Source organism: Nerophis ophidion, linkage group LG21 (genome assembly GCF_033978795.1).
Source record: "Nerophis ophidion isolate RoL-2023_Sa linkage group LG21, RoL_Noph_v1.0, whole genome shotgun sequence".
In the NCBI taxonomy this organism is placed as follows: Eukaryota; Metazoa; Chordata; class Actinopteri; order Syngnathiformes; family Syngnathidae; genus Nerophis; species Nerophis ophidion.
In genome coordinates, this window is record NC_084631.1 from 6,021,028 (window position 1) to 6,039,660 (window position 18,633).

Consider the following 18,633-nt stretch of genomic DNA (forward strand, 5'->3'; position numbering starts at 1 on the left):
ACTATGCCAGGGGTGTCCAAACTTTTTCCACTTAGGGCCACAGACTGAAAAATCAAAGCAAGTGGGGGCCCGTCCCACTGGGTGTGAGTTTTCCTTGCCCTTATGTGGGCCTACCGAGGATCTCGTAGTGGTTTGTGTTGTGGTTTGTGCAGCCCTTTGAGACACTAGTGATTTAGGGCTATATAAGTAAACATTGATTAATTGATTGATTTTGACATTTAAAAAAAAACTGAACATATATAAACCAGGGGTCACCAACGTGGTGCCCGCGGGAACCTGGTAGCCCGTAAGAACCAAATTAGTCGCCCGCTGGCCTGTTCTAAAAATAGCTCAAATAGCAGCACTTACCAGTGAGCTGCCTCTATTTTTTTAAATTGTATTTATTTACTAGCAAGCCGGTCTCACTTTGCTCGACATTTTTAATTCTAAGAGAGACAAATCTCAAATAGAATTTGAAAATCCAAGAAAATATTTTAAAGACTTGGTCTTCACTTGTTTAAATAAATTCATTTATTTTTTTACTTTGCTTCTTATAAACTTTCAGAAAGACAATTTTAGAGAAAAAATACAACCTTAAAAATGATTTTAGGATTTTTAAACACATACCTTTTTACCTTTTAAATTATTTCCTCTTCTTTCCTGACAATTTAAATCAATGTTCAAGTCATTTTTTTTTTTTTAATTGTAAACAATAAGAAATACATTTTAATTCTTCATTTTAGCTTCTGTTTTTTCCACGAAGAATATTTGTGAAATATTTATTTAAACTTATTATGATTAAAATTTAAAAAAAGATATTCTGGCAAATCTAGAAAATCTTTACAATCAAATTTAAATCTTATTTCAAATTCTTTTGAATTTCTTTCAAAATTTTTGTTCAGGAAAATCTAGAAAAAATAATGATTTGTCTTTGTTAGAAATATAGCTTGGTGCAATTTGTTATATATTCTAACAAAATGCAGATTTGGATTTTAACCTATCTAAAACATGTCATAAAAATTCTAAAATTAATCTTAATCAGGAAAAATTACTAATGATGTTCCATAAATAATTTTTTAAATTTTTTTCAAAAAGATTCGAATTAGCTAGTTTTTCTCTTCTTTTTTTCGGTTGAGTTTTTAATTTTAAAGAGTCAAAATTGAAGATAAACTATGTTTCAAAATTTTATTTTCATTTTTTTCCGGTTTTCTCCTCTTTTCAACTGTTCAATTGGGTGTTTTTTTCATCAATTATTCTCCACCAAAAACCTTCCGTAAATGTTAAAAAAAATGTAAGACATTAGGTAATGACAGACAGAAATACCCGTTTATATATAAGTTTATTTATTAAAGGTAAATTGAGCAGATTGGCTATTTCTGGCAATTTTTTAAGTGTGTATCAAACTGGTAGCCCTTCGCATTAATCAGTACCCAAGAAGTAGCTCTTGGTTTCAAAAAGGTTGGTGACCCCTGTTATAACCAATATACATTTAGGCCTCCACTCAGGATTGATCCCGGGGACCCCAAAGGGTTTTGGTAAAAAAAAAACATAAAAGTGTGTCATTATTCAGTACTATTTCTGTTTTATTATTATTCAAGTTTTAAATCTCCAGATCAACATTAGGTCCATCTGTCAATATAATGATTTTAAAGATTTAAGTTGTATGCTCTTTTTTTTCAAAGGAAACCCTGTTTTTTGATGGGAAAAAACACAAAATATGCAATATTATCACCCAATATTTTTTTAAGTGGATTATTTGAGATTTTATAATAATTGGAGCCTTAAAAGCCAATAACTAATAACACCATTGATTTTAATTCATTATTATTTTTTGAGCAATGACACTTAGAAACAAATCACACTAAAATTATTGGGGATCTAAAAGGGTCCTACTCATTAAAGTGTTAAAAAATAAATTATACATTTTTTGACTGTTTACTTTTAACACAATAATCTCGAGATCAATTTCAGATCTATCAGTCAATTACAAGTTCTATTGTTGTTTATGTTTTTTGTTTGTTCATTTTAGGCCCTTCTTTAAAAAAAAAAAACGCTCAGTTTTTTTTATATGGCAAACACATGAAATGCAACATTTTCCCCCAAAAATATCTCAAAGTGGATAATTTAACATGACGTAATTGGAGCCTTGAATAGGTCAATAATTCATGACATTGATTTTGATTCATTATTATTTTTGAAAGGCCTACTGAAAGCCACTACTAGCGACCACGCAGTCTGATAGTTTATATATCAATGATGAAATATTAACATTGCAACACATGCCAATACGGCCGCTTTAGTTTACTAAATTGCAATTTAAAATTTCCCGCGGGATTCTTGTTGAAAACGTCACGGAATGATGACGCGTACGCGTTAGGAAATATTAGCGCTGCACCACTCGCAGCTAAAAGTCGTCTGCTTTAACTGCATAATTACACAGTATTTTGGACATCTGTGTTGCTGAATCTTTTGCAATTTGTTCATTTAATAATGGAGACTATAAAGAAGAATGCTGTCAGTGGAAAGCGGTGGATTGCAGCTGCCTTTAGCACCGAGACACAGCCGGTGTTTCTTTGTTGTGACCAGCATGTCTTTGGATGGGAAAATTGAGATATTAAGTCTTACCGGAGAAATGAAGTGAATTATATTTATATAGCGCTTTTCTCTAGTGACTCAAAGCGCTTTACATAGTGAAACCCAATATCTAAGTTACATTTAAACCAGTGTGGGTGGGGACTGGGAGCAGGTGGGTAAAGTGTCTTGCCCAAGGACACAACGGCAGTGACTAGGATGGTAGAAGCGGGAATCGAACCTGCAACCCTCAAGTTGCTGGCACGGCCACTTTACCAATCGAGCTATACCGTCCCGTACTTTCTGCTCAGCATTGCCAATATACTGGTTGGAGACCAGAAACAAACTCATCATTTTATATATAATACAATTCAAAACATTTTGATAAATAAAATAGGATTTTGAGTATTTATATACTATAAATAGAAGATTTATTAGCAAAAAATGTGTAATACATAAAAACTTAGTTTTTTATATAATTATATATAATAATGTAATACATGAAATTGTGTTTTTATATAGTTATATAATAAACCAAACAAATAACAAATCATTTGTGATTATTTATATGCTATAAATAGAAGTTTTCTTAGCAAAAAATGTGTAATACATAAAAAATGTGTTTTTATACAATTAAATATAATAATAATAAAGCAAACAAAAAAAAAATTATTCGTGATTATTTATATACTATAAATAGAAGCTTTCTCAGCCAAAAATGTGTAACATGTAACAATTGTGTGTCTCTTATAATTTTATGTATAATAAGAAACCACCAAAAATTCACTTCACTTCACCAAAAATAACCTTTTTTTTAGAATTGTACTTTTTTATAAAACAATTGAAACATGAAATATGTGATTCTTATATACAATAATATGAAACAAATAAATCCAAAATGAATACAATACAATTGTGATTATTTATATACTATAAATAGAAGCTTTCCCAGCAAAACATGTCAGACATAACAATTGTGTGTTTTATATAATTATATATACTAATAAAAAAAAAAATACAAAAATTTAATAGAATCGTGAATTTTTATATACTATAAATAGAAACTTTTACGGCAAAAAATGTGTAATACATAACAGTTGGATTATGGGACTTCCTCCTGCAGCTCAAAAAGGCAGCTGTGATCTTGGCTTCTCTGAGAGACACTGGCGTTCACCACAGCCATCCGACTTTCAGGTATGTCTATAGAATCTCACTAAAACACTATTAAAACAATAAGCAGATAAGGGATCTTCCAGAATTATCCTATTAAATGTGTCTAATAACATCTGAAACGCTCACACTGCCGCACCCCGAAGCCGTCGCTTTTTTTTTCTTCTTCTAGTCCTTCACTATCAATATCCTAATTCACAAATCGTTCATCCTCGCTCAAATTAATGGGGAAATTGTCGCTTTCTCGGTCCGAATTGCTCTCGCTGCTGGTGGCTCCCATTATAAACAATGTGAGGAGCCCTGCAACTCGTGACTTCACGCGCACATACTTCCGGTAAAGGCAGGGCTTTTGTATTAGCGATTAAAAGTTGCAAACTTTATCGTCGATGTTCTCTACTAAATCCTTTCAGCAAAAATACGGCAATATCGCGAAATGATCAAGTATGACACATAGAATGGACCTGCTATCCCCGTTTAAATAAGAACATCTCATTTCAGTACACCTTCAAAGTCCTACTGAAAGCCACTACTAGCGACCACGCAGTCTGATAGTTTATATATCAATGATGAAATATTAACATTGCAACACATGCCAATACGGCCTTTTTAGTTTACTAAATTGCAATTTTAAATTTCCCGGGAGTTTCTTCTTCGAAACGTTGTGTAATGATGACGTTTACGCAAGACGTCACTGGTTTTTAGGAAGTATGAGCGCTGCGCACACACACAGCTAAAAGTCGTCTGCTTTAACGGCATAATTACACAGTATTTTGGACATCTGTGTTGCTGAATCTTTTGCAATTTGTTCCATTAATATTGGAGAAGTCACAGTAGCAAGATGGAGTTGGGAAGCTTTAGCCACGGTGATTCCTTGTTTAAAATTCCTGTAGGTGAAACTTTCCTATGGATCAGAGCGCGGTCAAGCAATCATGGATCCCTACCAAATGTCAATCAGCAGGTTTCGGTGAGAAAATTGTGGTTAAAAAGTCAGTTCTTACCGGAGAAAAGCTGAGCTTGTGGCGTCCATAGCTGCCGTCGACTCCCCTGAGACACTGCGCGTCAACACACCCGTGGAGACACCCCTCCGACTATCAGGTACTATTTAACTCACTCAAACACTAGTAACACAATAGAAAGATAAAGGATTTCCCAGAATATGTGTCTAAAAACATCGGAATCCCTCCCAATGCAATGATGTTTTTTTGTTGTTTTTTTTCTAGCCTGTCGCTATCAATATCATCAAACACAAATCTTTCATCCTTGCTCAAATCAATGGGGAAATTGTCTTTTTCCCGGTCCGAATAGCACTTTTTGTAGGAGGCTCCCATTAAAAAAATTTGAATATGTGAGGAGCCATCACACGGGTGACGTCATCGTCTGCTACTTCCGGTAGAGGCAGGGCTTTTCTCTTAGCACCGAAAGTTGCGAACTTTATCGTCGATGTTCTTTACTAAATCCATCCATCCATCCATTTCCTACCGCTTATTCCCTTTTGGGGTCGCTGGTTTATTAAATCCTTTCAGCAAAAATATGGCAATATGGCGAAATGATCAAGTATGACACATAGAATGGACCTGCTATCCCCGTTTGAATAAGAAAATCTCATTTCAGTAGGCCTTTAAGGAAAGAAACAGCCTGCATGGCAGCTTTGTGTTATTACAGTAAACATTGCAACATTTTCTTGTTACATTTCACCCGTTTGCTCCTTTATATCACGTTTTAAATTTTTTTCAATCGTATTTTTAAAATGTGACGTGGGGTATTTAAAAAATTACTTATATAGCCCTAAATCACTAGTGTCTCAAAGGGCTGCACAAACCACTACGACATCCTCGGTAGGCCCACATAAGGGCAAGGAAAACTCACACCCAGTGGGACGTCGGTGACAATGATGACTATGAGAACCTTGGAGAGGAGGAAAGCAATGGATGTCGAGCGGGTCTAACATGTTACTGTGAAAGTTCAATCCATAATGGATCCAACACAGTCTCGAGAGTCCAGTCCAAAGCAGAGCCAGCAGGAAACCATCCCAAGCGCAGGCGGGTTAGCAGCGCAGGGATGTCCCAAGCCGATACACAGGCAAGCGGTCCATCCTGGGTCCCGACTCTGGACAGCCAGTACGTCATGCATGGCCATCGGACCGGACCCCCTCCACAAGGGAGAGTGGGTCATAGGAGTAAAAGAAAATAAACGGCAGATCAACTGGTCTAAAAAGGGAGTTTATTTAAAGGCTAGAGTTTACAATCATAGCCACCAGCAGCTAGTGCTATTCGGACCCGAGAAAGCGACAATTTCCCCGTTAATTTGAGCAAGGATGAAAGATTTGTGGTTGAGAAAATTTAGAGTGAAAGACTAGAAAAAAGGCGATTGCAGTGGGAGCGATTCAGATGTTTTTAGACACATTTACTAGGATAATTCTGGGAAATCCCTTATCTGCCTATTGTGTTGCTAGTGTTTCAGTGAGTTAAATAGTAGCTGATGGTCGGGGGGGGTGTGGCCACGGGTGTGTTGACACCAGAGTCTCTGAGGGAAGTCACGAAGCTGCAGGAGGAAGTTGGCTCCGCCGATTTTCGGTAAGAGCCGACTTATTAGCACAATTTTCTCACCGAAAACTGCCGGTTTAGTGAAATTAAATAGTACCTGAAAGTCGGACGGGTGTGGCCACGGGTGTGTTGACGCCAGAGTCTCTGAGGGAAGTCACGAAGCTGCAGGAGGAAGTTGGCTCCGCCGATCTTCGGTAAGAGCCGACTTATTAGCACAATTTTCTCTCCGAAAACTGCCTGTTTAGTGAAATTAAATAGTACCTGAAAGTCGGACGGGTGTGGCCACGGGTGTGTTGACACCAGAGTCTCTGAGGGAAGTCACGAAGCTGCAGGAGGAAGTTGGCTCCGCCGATCTTCGGTAAGAGCCGACTTATTAGCACAATTTTCTCACCGAAAACTGCCTGTTTAGTGAAATTAAATAGTACCTGAAAGTCGGACGGGTGTGGCCACGGGTGTGTTGACGCCAGAGTCTCTGAGGGAAGTCGCAGCAGCTGCAGCAGGACGGAAGCTCCGCTGATGTCCCTGGTAAGAGCCGACTTATTACCACAATTTTCTCACCGAAAACTGCTGGTTGACATGTGGTCGGGATCCATGTTCGCTTGACCGCTCTGTTCCATAGTAAAGCGTCACCTTTGAGAATTTTAAACAAGGAAACACCGGCTGTGTTTGTGTGGCTTAAGGCTAAAAGCTTGCCACCGCCATCTTTCTACTTTGACTTCTGCATTAAAAATTACCAGCGGTCCGCACTTTGGATACCGATGCACTTAATACGTCCGTGTTAAAAACACAATTATGTTTTACTCCTTTAGTTAGCGGTCCCAACAATTCCTGCTTTGAAACCAAGCGCGTTAAAATAACTATTTCCGGGTCACGTGACAGGAGGCGGTGCCTATCCCGCGGCCAACTTCCGTTACGTCATCGGCGTGTCTCTTTCCGGTGAGAGTCCCAAACAAGCCCAGACATGCCCGTAAGTACCTTAACCTTCGCTGAAGTACGAATCCGCCTTTTAAAAAGTATCTAAACTGCTATTTTATCTAATTTTAAGCAACGAAGTCTTGTTATTTTATGTTGCCGTCGAGTTGGCGCTCACAAAGTGTGGAACTAAACCAGGGAGATTGAACGCAACATGGCGTAACACGTGGACGGCCGACAAAGCGGCCCACGTTGCGTGATGGCAGGATTTGTTGTTTCCACGACGTTTTTTCTTTGTTTTTCAGCTCGCCAAGGATCTGTTGCATCCCAGCTCCGAGGAGGAGAGGAGGACACACAAGAAAAAACGTCTCGTCCAGTGCCCGAATTCATACTTTATGGATGTTAAATGTCCAGGTTGGTAAAAAAAAAAAAAGTGTATATTATGTTTAATACTAATACTATTCGTATTAAAACTGATACTTTCCCCCTAATATATATTTATATAGGACTGGGTGATATAGACGAAAAAGTATATCGCGACATATTTTTACTTAAAGGCCTACTGAAATTAGATTTTCTTATTTAAACGGGGATAGCAGGTCCATTCTATGTGTCATACTTGATCATTTCGCGATATTGCCATATTTTTGCTTTAATAAGGATTTAATAGAGAACATCGACGATAAAGGTCGCAACTTTTGGTCGCTAATAAAAAAGCCTTGCCTTTATCGGAAGTAGCAGACTGTGTGCGCGTGACGTCACTTTGATTGATTGATACTTTTATTAGTAGATTGCACAGTTCACTACATATTCCGTACAATTGACCACTAAGTGGTAACACCCCAATAAGTTTTTCAACTTGTTTAAGTCGGGGTCCACGTTAATCAATTTGTGGTACAAATATATACTATCAACATAATAAAATCATCACACAAGTTAATCATCATAGTATGTACATTTAATTATTTACATTATTTACAATCCGGGGGGTGGGATGAGGAGCTTTGGTTGATATCAGAACTTCAGTCATCAACAGAGAAATGTGGACATTGAAACAGTGTAGGTCTTATTTAGTAGGATATGTACAGCCAGCAGAGAACATAGTGAGTTCACATAGCATAAGAACAAGTATATACATTAGAAGTACATTTGAGTTGTTTATAATCCGGGGAGATGGGATGTGAATGGAGGAGGGTATTAGTAAAGTGTTGAAGTTGCCTGGAGGTGTTGTTTTAGAGCGGTTTTGAAGGAATATAGAGATGCACTTACTTTTATACCTGTTGGGAGTGCATTCCACATTGATGTGGCATAGAAAGAGAATGAGTTAAGACCTTTGTTAGATCGAAATCTGGGTTTAACGTGGTTTGTGGAGCTCCCCCTGGTGTTGTGGTTATGGCGGTCATTTACGTTAAGGAAGTAATTTGACATGTACTTCGGTATCAAGGAGGTGTAGCGGATTTTATAGACCAGGCTCAGTGCAAGTTGTTTTACTCTGTCCTCCACCCTGAGCCAGCCCACTTTGGAGAAGTGGGTTGGATTGAGGTGTGATCTGGGGTGGAGGTCTAAAAGTCACCGGACTAGCTTATTCTGGGATGTTTGGAGTCTAGATTTGAGGGTTTTGGAGGTGCTGGGGTACCTCACGGGTTGTAGGGCTCCTCACATTGTTTCAATCAATCAATCAGTGTTTACTTATATAGCCCTAAATCACTAGTGTCTCAAAGGGCTGCACAAACCACTACGACATCCTCGGTAGGCCCACATAAGGGCAAGGAAAACTCACACCCAGTGGGACGTTGGCGACAATGATGACTATGAGAACCTTGGAGAGGACGAAAGCAATGGATGTCGAGCGGGTCTAACATGTTACTGTGAAAGTTCACTCCATAGTGGATCCAACACAGCCGCCAAAGTCCAGTCCAAAGCAGAGCCAGCAGGAAACCATCCCAAGCGGAGGCGGATTAGCAGCGCAGGTATGTCCCAAGCAGATACACAGGCAAGCGGTCCATCCTGGGTCCCGACTCTGGACAGCCAGCTTGGCCATCGGACCGGACCCCCTCCACAAGGGAGAGTGGGTCATAGGAGTAAAAGAAAAGAAACGGCAGATTAACTGGTCTAAAAAGGGAGTTTATTTAAAGGCTAGAGTTTACAATCATAGCCACCAGCAGCTAGTGCTATTCGGACCCGAGAAAGCGACAATTTCCCCGTTAATTTGAGCAAAGATGAAAGATTTGTGGATGAAAAAAGAGTGAAAGACTAGGGGGGAAAAAAAGGCGATTGCAGTGGGAGCGATTCAGATGTTTTTAGACACATTTACTAGGATAATTCTGGGAAATCCCTTATCTGCCTATTATGTTGCTAGTGTTTCAGTGAGTTAATTAGTACCTGACGGCCGGAGGGGTGTGGCTACGGGTGTGTTGACACCAGAGTCTCTGAGGGAAGTCACGAAGCTGCAGGAGGAAGCTGGCTCCGCTGATCTTCGGTAAGAGCCGACTTATTAGCACAATTTTCTCACCGAAAACTGCCGGTTTAGTGAAATTAAATAGTACCTGAAAGTCGGACGGGTGTGGCCACGGGTGTGTTGACACCAAAGTCTCTGAGGGAAGTCGCAGCAGCTGCAGCAGGACGGAAGCTCCTCTGATGTCCTTGGTAAGAGCCGACTTATTACCACAATTTTCTCACCGAAAACCGCTGGTTGACATGTGGTCGGGATCCATGTTCGCTTGACCGCTCTGTTCCATATTAAAGCGTCACCTTTGAGAATTTTAAACAAGGAAACACCGGCTGTGTTTGTGTGGCTAAAGGCTAAAAGCTTGCCACCGCCATCTTTCTACTTGGACTTCTGCATTATTATTGGAACAAATTGCAAAAGATTCAGCAACACAGATGTCCAGAATACTGTGTAAATATGCGATTAAAGCAGACTACTTATAGCTTGGATCGGGCTGGAAAATATTGTCCGCTACAACCTGAGACGTCACACGCGTCATCATACCGAGACGTTTTCAACACGACACTTAGCGGGAAATTTAAAATTGCAATTTAGTAAACTAAAAAGGCCGTATTGGCATGTGTTGCAATGTTAATATTTCATCATTGATATATAAACTATCAGACTGCGTGGTCGTTAGTAGTGGCTTTCAGTAGGCCTTTAGATTATATCGATATTACGATATTTTTTCAATTTTATCTTGTTTAAAAATATATCGAATTATCCTGCAGACTCGATATATCGCCCAGCCCTATTACTGAGGTTACTTTGCCTTTATGTGTTGCCCTCTCATTTGTCAGTAGTGGTGAGGGTGTCAAATAAGGCATACAGAATCCTTGTGGCTGCCATTTAAAAATGAGTTTGATTACTGACTCCTCGCAAGCGCTGCCACAAGCACACAAATATGTGTTATGTGTCATAAGCATCCAACGTTAAAGAACCTTTTTATGTAATGTTTTATTCTGTGCTACAGGTTGCTACAAAATTACGACCGTGTTCAGTCACGCACAGACTGTGGTGTTGTGTGTCGGCTGCTCCACGGTCCTCTGCCAGCCTACGGGGGGTAAAGCACGTCTGACAGAAGGTATGAAACTCTTCAAATGTATTATAAATATAGATTTAACACTTTATCACAATTTGCACAAAACCACATGCACAAGAATCACTTTACTTACCATTAACTACAATACTGTTCATTTAATGACTGTAAATGTAAAAACAAGAGTATAAAGAAATCATATTGTTCCATTACCTTTTGTTCATCCTACTGTCACTACTCAACTGCAAAAAAAACTAAACACCTTAATATTTGTTGCTTCCTATACTGTAAATGTAAAAACAAGAGTAGAAAGAAGTTACTGTTCCATTACCTTTGTTCATACTACTGTCACTACTCAACTGCCAAAGAACTGTAGACACATTAATATTTGTTGCTCCTATATTGTATGTACAGTTTTTCAGCCTTGTGGTGTTGCCTCTTGACAGTAGCGTTCTACTTACAGTTGTAAATAATTTGGCCCTCTCGAATGCAGAAGTTTAGATGTTAATGTAGTGGATTTTCTGACTTTTATACCATATTTTGTGTCTGTTGAAGTCCTAAAAGAAAATCTGTCAAAAAGCCTTAAGAGGTCTGCTCTTTTCTTTTTTTCCTATTCAAAACCAAAGGGATCATATGTAGGAGAAAGTTGATTTTGTGGTCACTCTAACCAGTCTACAAAATGTTTTGTTTGTTATGACTAAGGGACTCAAGGATGTTGTGGAGCAAGCAGTTGCAAAACAACGAGACCTTGACACGAGGGAAACATATAAAAAGCCAGTAGACCAATATTTGATATGATTTTGCTTGATTCTGGATCCTTCGGAGGATGCTGTCTGTTTGCATTGGCAATTCAATCCAACTTGTACTTTTGAATATGGGTAAATAAACCTTTTGTACTAAAACCAGTTTGTTAGCTGTTTAGGCTTTGAGCCAATACACCACATTAACCAAGTGTACACCTATCAACAGTGAGTTAATGCTAATTCAAAAACAGTGTGAAGATTTTTAATTATTTAGTATTTTGGGGTAGCGTGACGTGCCGAATCCATCTTTAGAGTTTTCAACCATTGCCTTTGTGTTGCCCTTTCAGTGAATCAGTCGTGAACAGGGTGTCAACTAAGGCAGACATTGATTCTTGCAGCTGTGACAGAAATTCATCATCAGCGATGCGTTTCTACACCGTGTGCTGCAAGTACAAACAATACGCAATGTTTATGAGGGTGAACGGTTGTGGGGGGGTCGTAGAGGGATTGTATTCAGAAGGCTGTCTTTAAATTGTGATCTATATAAAGGCGTTCAGAAACAGTTTCTGGTCAGAGTTAGTTGTGGAGCATCGTGCCTGGTTTGTGTCTTCCTATCCTGCTGTTATGATAGGTGACAAGGAGACACTAAATTTGTCAGGTTGGCATTCTAATGGAGCAAATTCGCTCACAAGAGGGTAATCTGTGCTCTAAAGCCAGGTTTGTCTTAGTGGGAGAGCACTTTAGGATGCAAATTAAAGATTTTAAAAGTTGACAAGTCAGCGATTTAACTTTTCGATTAGTCATACAGTTATTTCGTATTGTTTATGTACCTGTTTGAGTCCATGCTGAGATTTTACTCTTATTTCAAAAGCTATTACAGTAAATCTATTATAAAAACATTAATTACTTGGGACTTAATGGTTTTAATTTACTACACAAAGGATATTACCGCAGAGAAATATAAGTGGCCAAAGTTTTTGCTTCCAAGGGCCAAAGTGAATATGAGCCACAGGCCAAACAGTGATTTTTATTTTATAATAAACTTACTGTAATCAGTGCAAAAAATGCAATCAATGATTTTGTGACTTCAATACCTACTTTGGATTTGATTGAACAAATTTACACACCTAGGGAAATTGCCGTTGCATGGCTGATACAAAACATTCACAAAAAATAAGGTCAAAACGAGGGCGGTTAAAAAAACAAGTTGTCTAATGTGATTAATCACAAGAAGTTATTGCATTAGCAAAGCATTTATTCATTTGGGCACCTCTGGTATGAAATATCCTGTAAACAACATTCAGTTCAACAAAAGTTAAAGGATAGGACAGACTAGTGTTAAATGTACCATGTTTGCAGCATAGTTTTACATACAAAATAAAGTAATTGAAACTAGCAAAAAAGGACGCTAATATTAAATGGGTTGTACTTTTATAGCGCTTTTCTACCTTTTAAGGAACTCAAAGCGCTTTGACACTACTTCCACATTCACACAGATTACATATATAAGGACACTTGAAACGTTATTCTATACTGTCACTTCGGGTTATTAAGATGCATGCTTTTTTTTTTACTTAAAAGGTGTGAAGATGACCATTACTAAGATCTATTTTTTTCCGCTTTTCCCTTTTCGTGGAAGGCAGAGTACACCCTGGACGGGTCGCCACCTCATCACAGGGCCAACACAGACAACGTTCACATACTTCTAGACTTCAAAATTATTCTACTTTTCATACGTGAAAGACATACTGAGGAATAAAAAATGTTTGTTCATGGCCAGAGGTCTCCATAATGTGTTTAATCTTCCCGCCAGTTATTGACTGCAGCCTCGCATTGCAGGAACAAACCACAACGCCAAAAACATGCTGCTTCTTGCCATGCACACAACAGATGTTTTGTATAGTTGTGATTCTGCTTTTGTCAGTTATTTACTGCAACAATGCTTAAAATGGATTTAAAACAAATAAAATAAAGTATGGCTGGGTGATATTGATAATTATGACCCATGGAATATAAGGACCAAGAGAAAAATATATTAGTTTAATTTCAAATGTAAGTTTCTGATTATAATCCCCTCAGCTAACAAGGCAAAAAGGAAAGGAAATGTCAACACAAAATTGGAAAACACTCAATGTAAACCCAATTTGTAAAATTGCATTGAACACTTAAAGGGGAACATTATCACAATTTCAAAAGGGTTAAATACAATAAAAATCAGCTCCCAGTGGCTTGTTGTATTTTTTTGAATTTATTTTCAAAATTTTACCGGTCCCGGAATATCCCTAAATAAAGCTTTAAAGTGCTTTATTTTCGCTATCTTCGAAACCACTATCCATTTCCCTGTGACGTCATACAGGGCTGCCAATGTAAACAAACAATGGGAGTACCACAGCAAGATATAGCGACATTAGTTCGGATTCAGACTCGGATTTCAGCGGCTTAAGCGATTCAACAGATTACGCATATATTGAAACAGATGGTTGGAGTATGAAAGTATTGAAGAAGAAACTGAAGCTATTGAGCAAATAGCTATTGACGCTATTCATAGCCATAGCATAGCCGAATAGCTGCTTTAGCATCGGCAGTAAAATGTGCGGACCAAACGATCAGGACTTTCGCATTTCTTGACACTGGAGAAACTTAAATCAGTCGATTGGTAAGTGTTTTTTTCGCATCAAATGTGGGTGGAAGGAAACTTAATATAGTTGCAAATGCATCTGCAGGTTATCCATACATCTCTGTGCCATGTCTGCTTTAGCACCGCCGGTAAATAGCATGTTAGCATCGATTAGCTGGCAGTCACGCCGCGACCAAATGTCTGATTAGCACATAAGTCAACAACAACAAAACTCACCTTTGTGATTTCGTTGACTTTATCATTGCAAATGCATCTGCAGGTTATCCATACATCTCTGTGCCATGTCTGTCTTAGCATCGCCGGTCAAATGTGAAGACACTCTGGTACATTCAATGGGGGTCTGGCGGCAGACACTTTCGCATCTTCGGTGCAACTTGAATCCCTCCCTGTTAGTGTTGTTACACCCTCCGAGGCATGATGTCTCCAAGGTTCCAAAAAATAGTCAAAAAAACGGAAAATAACAGAGCTGAGACCCGTGTGTGTAATGTGTAGAAAATGAAAATGGCGGCTGTATTACCTCGGTGACGTCACGTTCTGACGTCCTCGCCACCAGAGCAATAAACAGAAAGGCGTTTAATTCGCCAAAATTCATCCATTTAGAGTTCGGAAATCGGTTAAAATAATATATAGTCTTATTTCTGCACCATCAAGGTATATATTGACGCTTACATAGGTCTGGTGATAATGTTCCCCTTTAATAGCCTCTTAAAATAAGTAATATGTAAAAAAAATGCTTAATAAAATGTAACAAAAGTGTGAAAATGTAAACAGAAACCTGAGAAGAACCATTGTCTGCAGGTTTACAGCTGTGCTTTAAAGCAGTGGGTCCCCAACCACCAGGCCGCGGCCCGATTGGTACTGGGCCGCAGAATAATTTTTTATATAAAAAAATATTATTTTTTTTTTTTATTAAATCAACATAAAAACACAATATACACTTACGAATAGTGCACCAACCACAAAAAAACTCCCTTTTCATGACAAAAACGTCCCTTTTTCATGACAAAGAAGAAAAGAAAAAAAAAAAGGACACCTCCCCCGGGCCGCGGGACAAATTATTAACTGTTGACCGGTCTGCGGATACAAAAAGGTTGGGGACCACTGCTTTAAAGCGTGACATTTCCTGGTATATCAATTGCTTCATTTTTACTTTCTCACTCCATGCAAAGACTCAGACAAAATAGATTAGATTAGATAGTACTTTATTCCGTCAGGAGAGTTCCTTCAGGAAAATTAAAAAATTAAAATAGCACAACCAAACGTGATTGTTGATACTGTTACCTGAATGGCTGTTAGTGTGTCACTCCCACTGATCAGTGCTGACTTCCTGCCTTGCTCAATTACCAGAGAGCTAGTGCCTTTGTTCATGCAACCGAACCTTGCTTTGCAACTTCCACTTTCTCCCTGCGAAGAGAAAAAGATGTTGAATGTTTCATTAAACCCATTTTTTAATATATCGATTGTCTAACACGATATATATTGTTTCTTCGCCCAGCCATACTAAAAAATGCATAGTAAGCGTGTGCGCACAAGATGTAGATGTATCAATGTAGTTCTAGCCTCCCACCTGTTATTGATAACAAATATTGCATTAAATAAAATATATAAGAGGCAAGTGATTTTTTTTGTCCAAAGTCGGAATTAAGTCTTTTTTACCCTCGGGGGTTGACCAATCAACTACGGCGTAATATATTAAGCTGTAGTTGATTGTCACAAGGAACATATCGACCAATCAGGACATTGTTATGAATGATGATGTCATCAGCGCCATTTTCCAAATGTAAACGATGTCGGTTCTCGAGAGAAAGGACGCTTCACGAGTAAAAGAAATTGATAAACATGTCAAAAATAAGTTTCAATGGGACTGGATGGAAAGGGAAATCACTGATACTGTCGGGAAGGAGGAAGTTACGACTTTGTTCGATTTTATTCGGAAAATCGATTGTCCCGGAAAAGTTTTGTGCACATGGTGTCATGATAATATTGACTATGGATCACAAGGTTTCAAGGCTTTGGAAGTACATGCCAAAGGCCAAAAACATATGAAACAACCTGAAGCAAGGAAGACGAACTTTTCACTGGCTGGTACTTTTGGATGTCAACCAAAAGTGAGCAAACCTTATGGACTTCATCCTTTGTTTACATCGACAACTGCCGTAAACATCGAGAGGAAAGATCCATCCAAACAACCCACTTCAGTTGCAGACAGGGTAGTTAATAATGAGGTAAGCTAAAAAATTATTTTCTTGCGAAATACGCATGTTTGTTTAAAATTTTAACCAATTATTGCTTTGCGAAATATAAATGGGTTTTTCTAAAAATAAAAACACATGAAAATATATTATGAAATTACAGATATTCAAAGAGTCGCATTATTGATCCCAGTTAATTTGAAATAAATTTGCATATAATACTAGAGGCAAAAGTTGGCAGTGAAATCCAAAAAAGAAGCTACAAAAGCAGACCAAAAGGAAAAAGCAGGCTGCTCAGAAATTTGCAAGGAAAGCTCATGTTAGAGTTCTCCGAGCAAGTAAATGTGTGAGTGAACTGAAGTAATGTGATACTGTAAATAATAACACTGATCAATGTGACATGAACGCGAGATGTAAATATTAGTGACTAAATACTGTTGGGACTGAACCATATACAGTGATTCATTAGGATAATTGGGGTATGTATGTTCTATTAATGATGTTTTCATGTCTTTAGACACACATTTTCTTCAAATGGTGCTGTCAATTTTAGCATGTTAAATTGGTTAAAAAAAAAACACGAGCTTAGTCCCCCAGATCCCTGAAAATGTTTTCAGTCTTTCGTGTTGGTCAAATCACAATTTAATTTTAGCATGTTAAATTGGTAAAAAAACAGGAGCTTCGTCCCCCAGACCCCCGGAAATGTTTTCAGTCTTCCATTTTGGTCAAATCACATGCCTGATATAAGCAGTCAAATCCCCGTAGTACACTCATGCAACAGATGTATTGTAGAATGAATGTGATCTCTCCTTCTGCCAGTTCTTTGCAAGTTCGTTATTAATAAGAATAAATATTAAACTACCACAAAACATATGCACACAGAATGTTTGCTCGTGCACACACCAAGTACAGTATATGTATCAATCATACAATGCCTACATAACGTACCTGAATAAAAGGTCTTTGTCCATGTCTTCCAGGATGTTCATTTAGGAGGAAACAACCGTAGCCAGGATGGGAGTTGAGGAGAAAGTACGCTTTGTCACCAAGTGTCACTGCCGGGGAGTTGGTGCAGGGAAGCATGTGATGCTCATTATCCAATCATCATGCATAAACATCTTTGTGTCACAAATTTGCGCTTGAGATCAATTAAATGGAGGTGGACAGACTTATCAGGGAAAGATGACAAACTCAGACGTCTAAGTCATTTTAGGGATTGGAGACACACTGTGGCTCAACTTTAATTTATAATTGCTCGGTGTATGAAAAGCGGATTATTGCATGACTCTTTTAAAGTATGTAAACATTAAAGTCAATGTGTGATTTAGGGTGAGACACGTGTCTTTTTGCCCTCTGACACAAAGACTTGGTGGTGGTTAACTTTTTCAAACTGTTAAACAGTTTGCCCCTTTTAAATAAGTTTCTTGTGAGAAGTTTTTATACCGTTGCACAAAATCATTATATAAGAGGAACAAAATGTACTTAAAATATTTTATGCTGTTTTTTTTGTTGTGTATGTCATGTTTATTGACCAAATAAAACCTGGATAAAGTTTGTGTTCCCTTGTCTAGTCTCAGTTGAACTTCAATAGTGGGACAACAAATATTGTCTCTTGTACTTTCAACGTGTTACATGTTATCTGTTCCAGTGTAGAACTGGCACCATTAGAACATCTAGGACTAATTAAAATACAATAAAAAAGGCATGAGGAGGCCACTTACTGTAAAAATACTCTCCATCCAATGTCTCTGGACCAGTGAAGAGGGTAAATAAATGCTGGCACCTAGTGGTGAATTGCAAGAAATTATATGTTAAAGGCCTACTGAAAGCCTTTACTACCAACCACACAATCTGATAGTTTATATATCAATGATGAAATATTAACATTGCAACGCATGCCAATACGGCCTTTTTAGTTTACTAAATTGCAATTTTAAATTTCCCGCGAAATGTGTTGAAAATGTTAAAGTATGATGACTCGTGCGTTTGACGTCACTGGTTGTAGCGGACATTATTTTCCAGCTCGATCTAAGCTATAAGTAGTCATCTTTAACCGCATAATTACACAGTATTCTGGACATCTGTGTTGCTGAATCTTTTGCAATTTGTTCAATTAATATTGGAGAAGTCAAAGTAGGAAGATGGAGGTGGGAAGCTTTTAGCCTTTAGCCACACAAACACACAGTGTTTCCTTGTTTGAAATTCCCGAATGTGAAGCTTTACTATAGATCAGAGCGGTCAAGCGAACATGGATCCCAACCAAATGTTAACCGGCAGTTTTCGGGTAGAAAATTATGGTTTTACCGGAGACACCAGCGGACAGTCGTCCTGCTGCAGCATGTGACTTCCTTAAGATAT

General features: G+C 38.3%; 1 protein-coding gene, 1 long non-coding RNA gene and 1 other non-coding gene across 7 annotated transcripts; 2 read left to right on the forward strand and 1 right to left on the reverse strand.

The window, feature by feature from the left end:
- Positions 1 to 3,471: 3,471 nt before the first annotated feature.
- On the reverse strand, positions 3,472 to 7,221 carry LOC133539630 (uncharacterized). Of its 2 annotated transcripts, none has more exons than XR_009803454.1 (4): positions 6,689 to 7,221; positions 6,525 to 6,616; positions 6,361 to 6,452; positions 3,472 to 4,604 (listed from the first exon to the last, which is right to left on the reverse strand). It is a non-coding gene; the product is annotated as an uncharacterized LOC133539630 (long non-coding RNA). The 2 variants fall into 2 exon arrangements; XR_009803453.1 differs by having other exon boundaries at positions 3,472 to 4,616.
- rps27.2 (ribosomal protein S27, isoform 2) lies at positions 7,118 to 17,831 on the forward strand. Of its 4 annotated transcripts, none has more exons than XM_061881686.1 (4): positions 7,118 to 7,230; positions 7,481 to 7,589; positions 10,637 to 10,747; positions 13,085 to 13,224. In XM_061881686.1, the coding sequence occupies exons 1-4, from the start codon at positions 7,225 to 7,227 to the stop codon at positions 13,183 to 13,185; spliced, it is 327 nt and encodes a 108-aa protein (XP_061737670.1). In that variant the 5' UTR covers positions 7,118 to 7,224; the 3' UTR covers positions 13,186 to 13,224. The 4 variants fall into 4 exon arrangements, with proteins under 4 accessions (XP_061737670.1, XP_061737669.1, XP_061737672.1 ...); XM_061881685.1 differs by having other exon boundaries at positions 13,089 to 13,224; XM_061881688.1 differs by lacking the exon at positions 13,085 to 13,224 and adding an exon at positions 11,793 to 11,821 and having other exon boundaries at positions 7,122 to 7,230.
- Positions 11,771 to 11,902, forward strand: LOC133540265 (small nucleolar RNA SNORA13). Its single transcript, XR_009803595.1, has one exon. It is a non-coding gene; the product is annotated as a small nucleolar RNA SNORA13 (small nucleolar RNA).
- Positions 17,832 to 18,633: the final 802 nt, after the last annotated feature.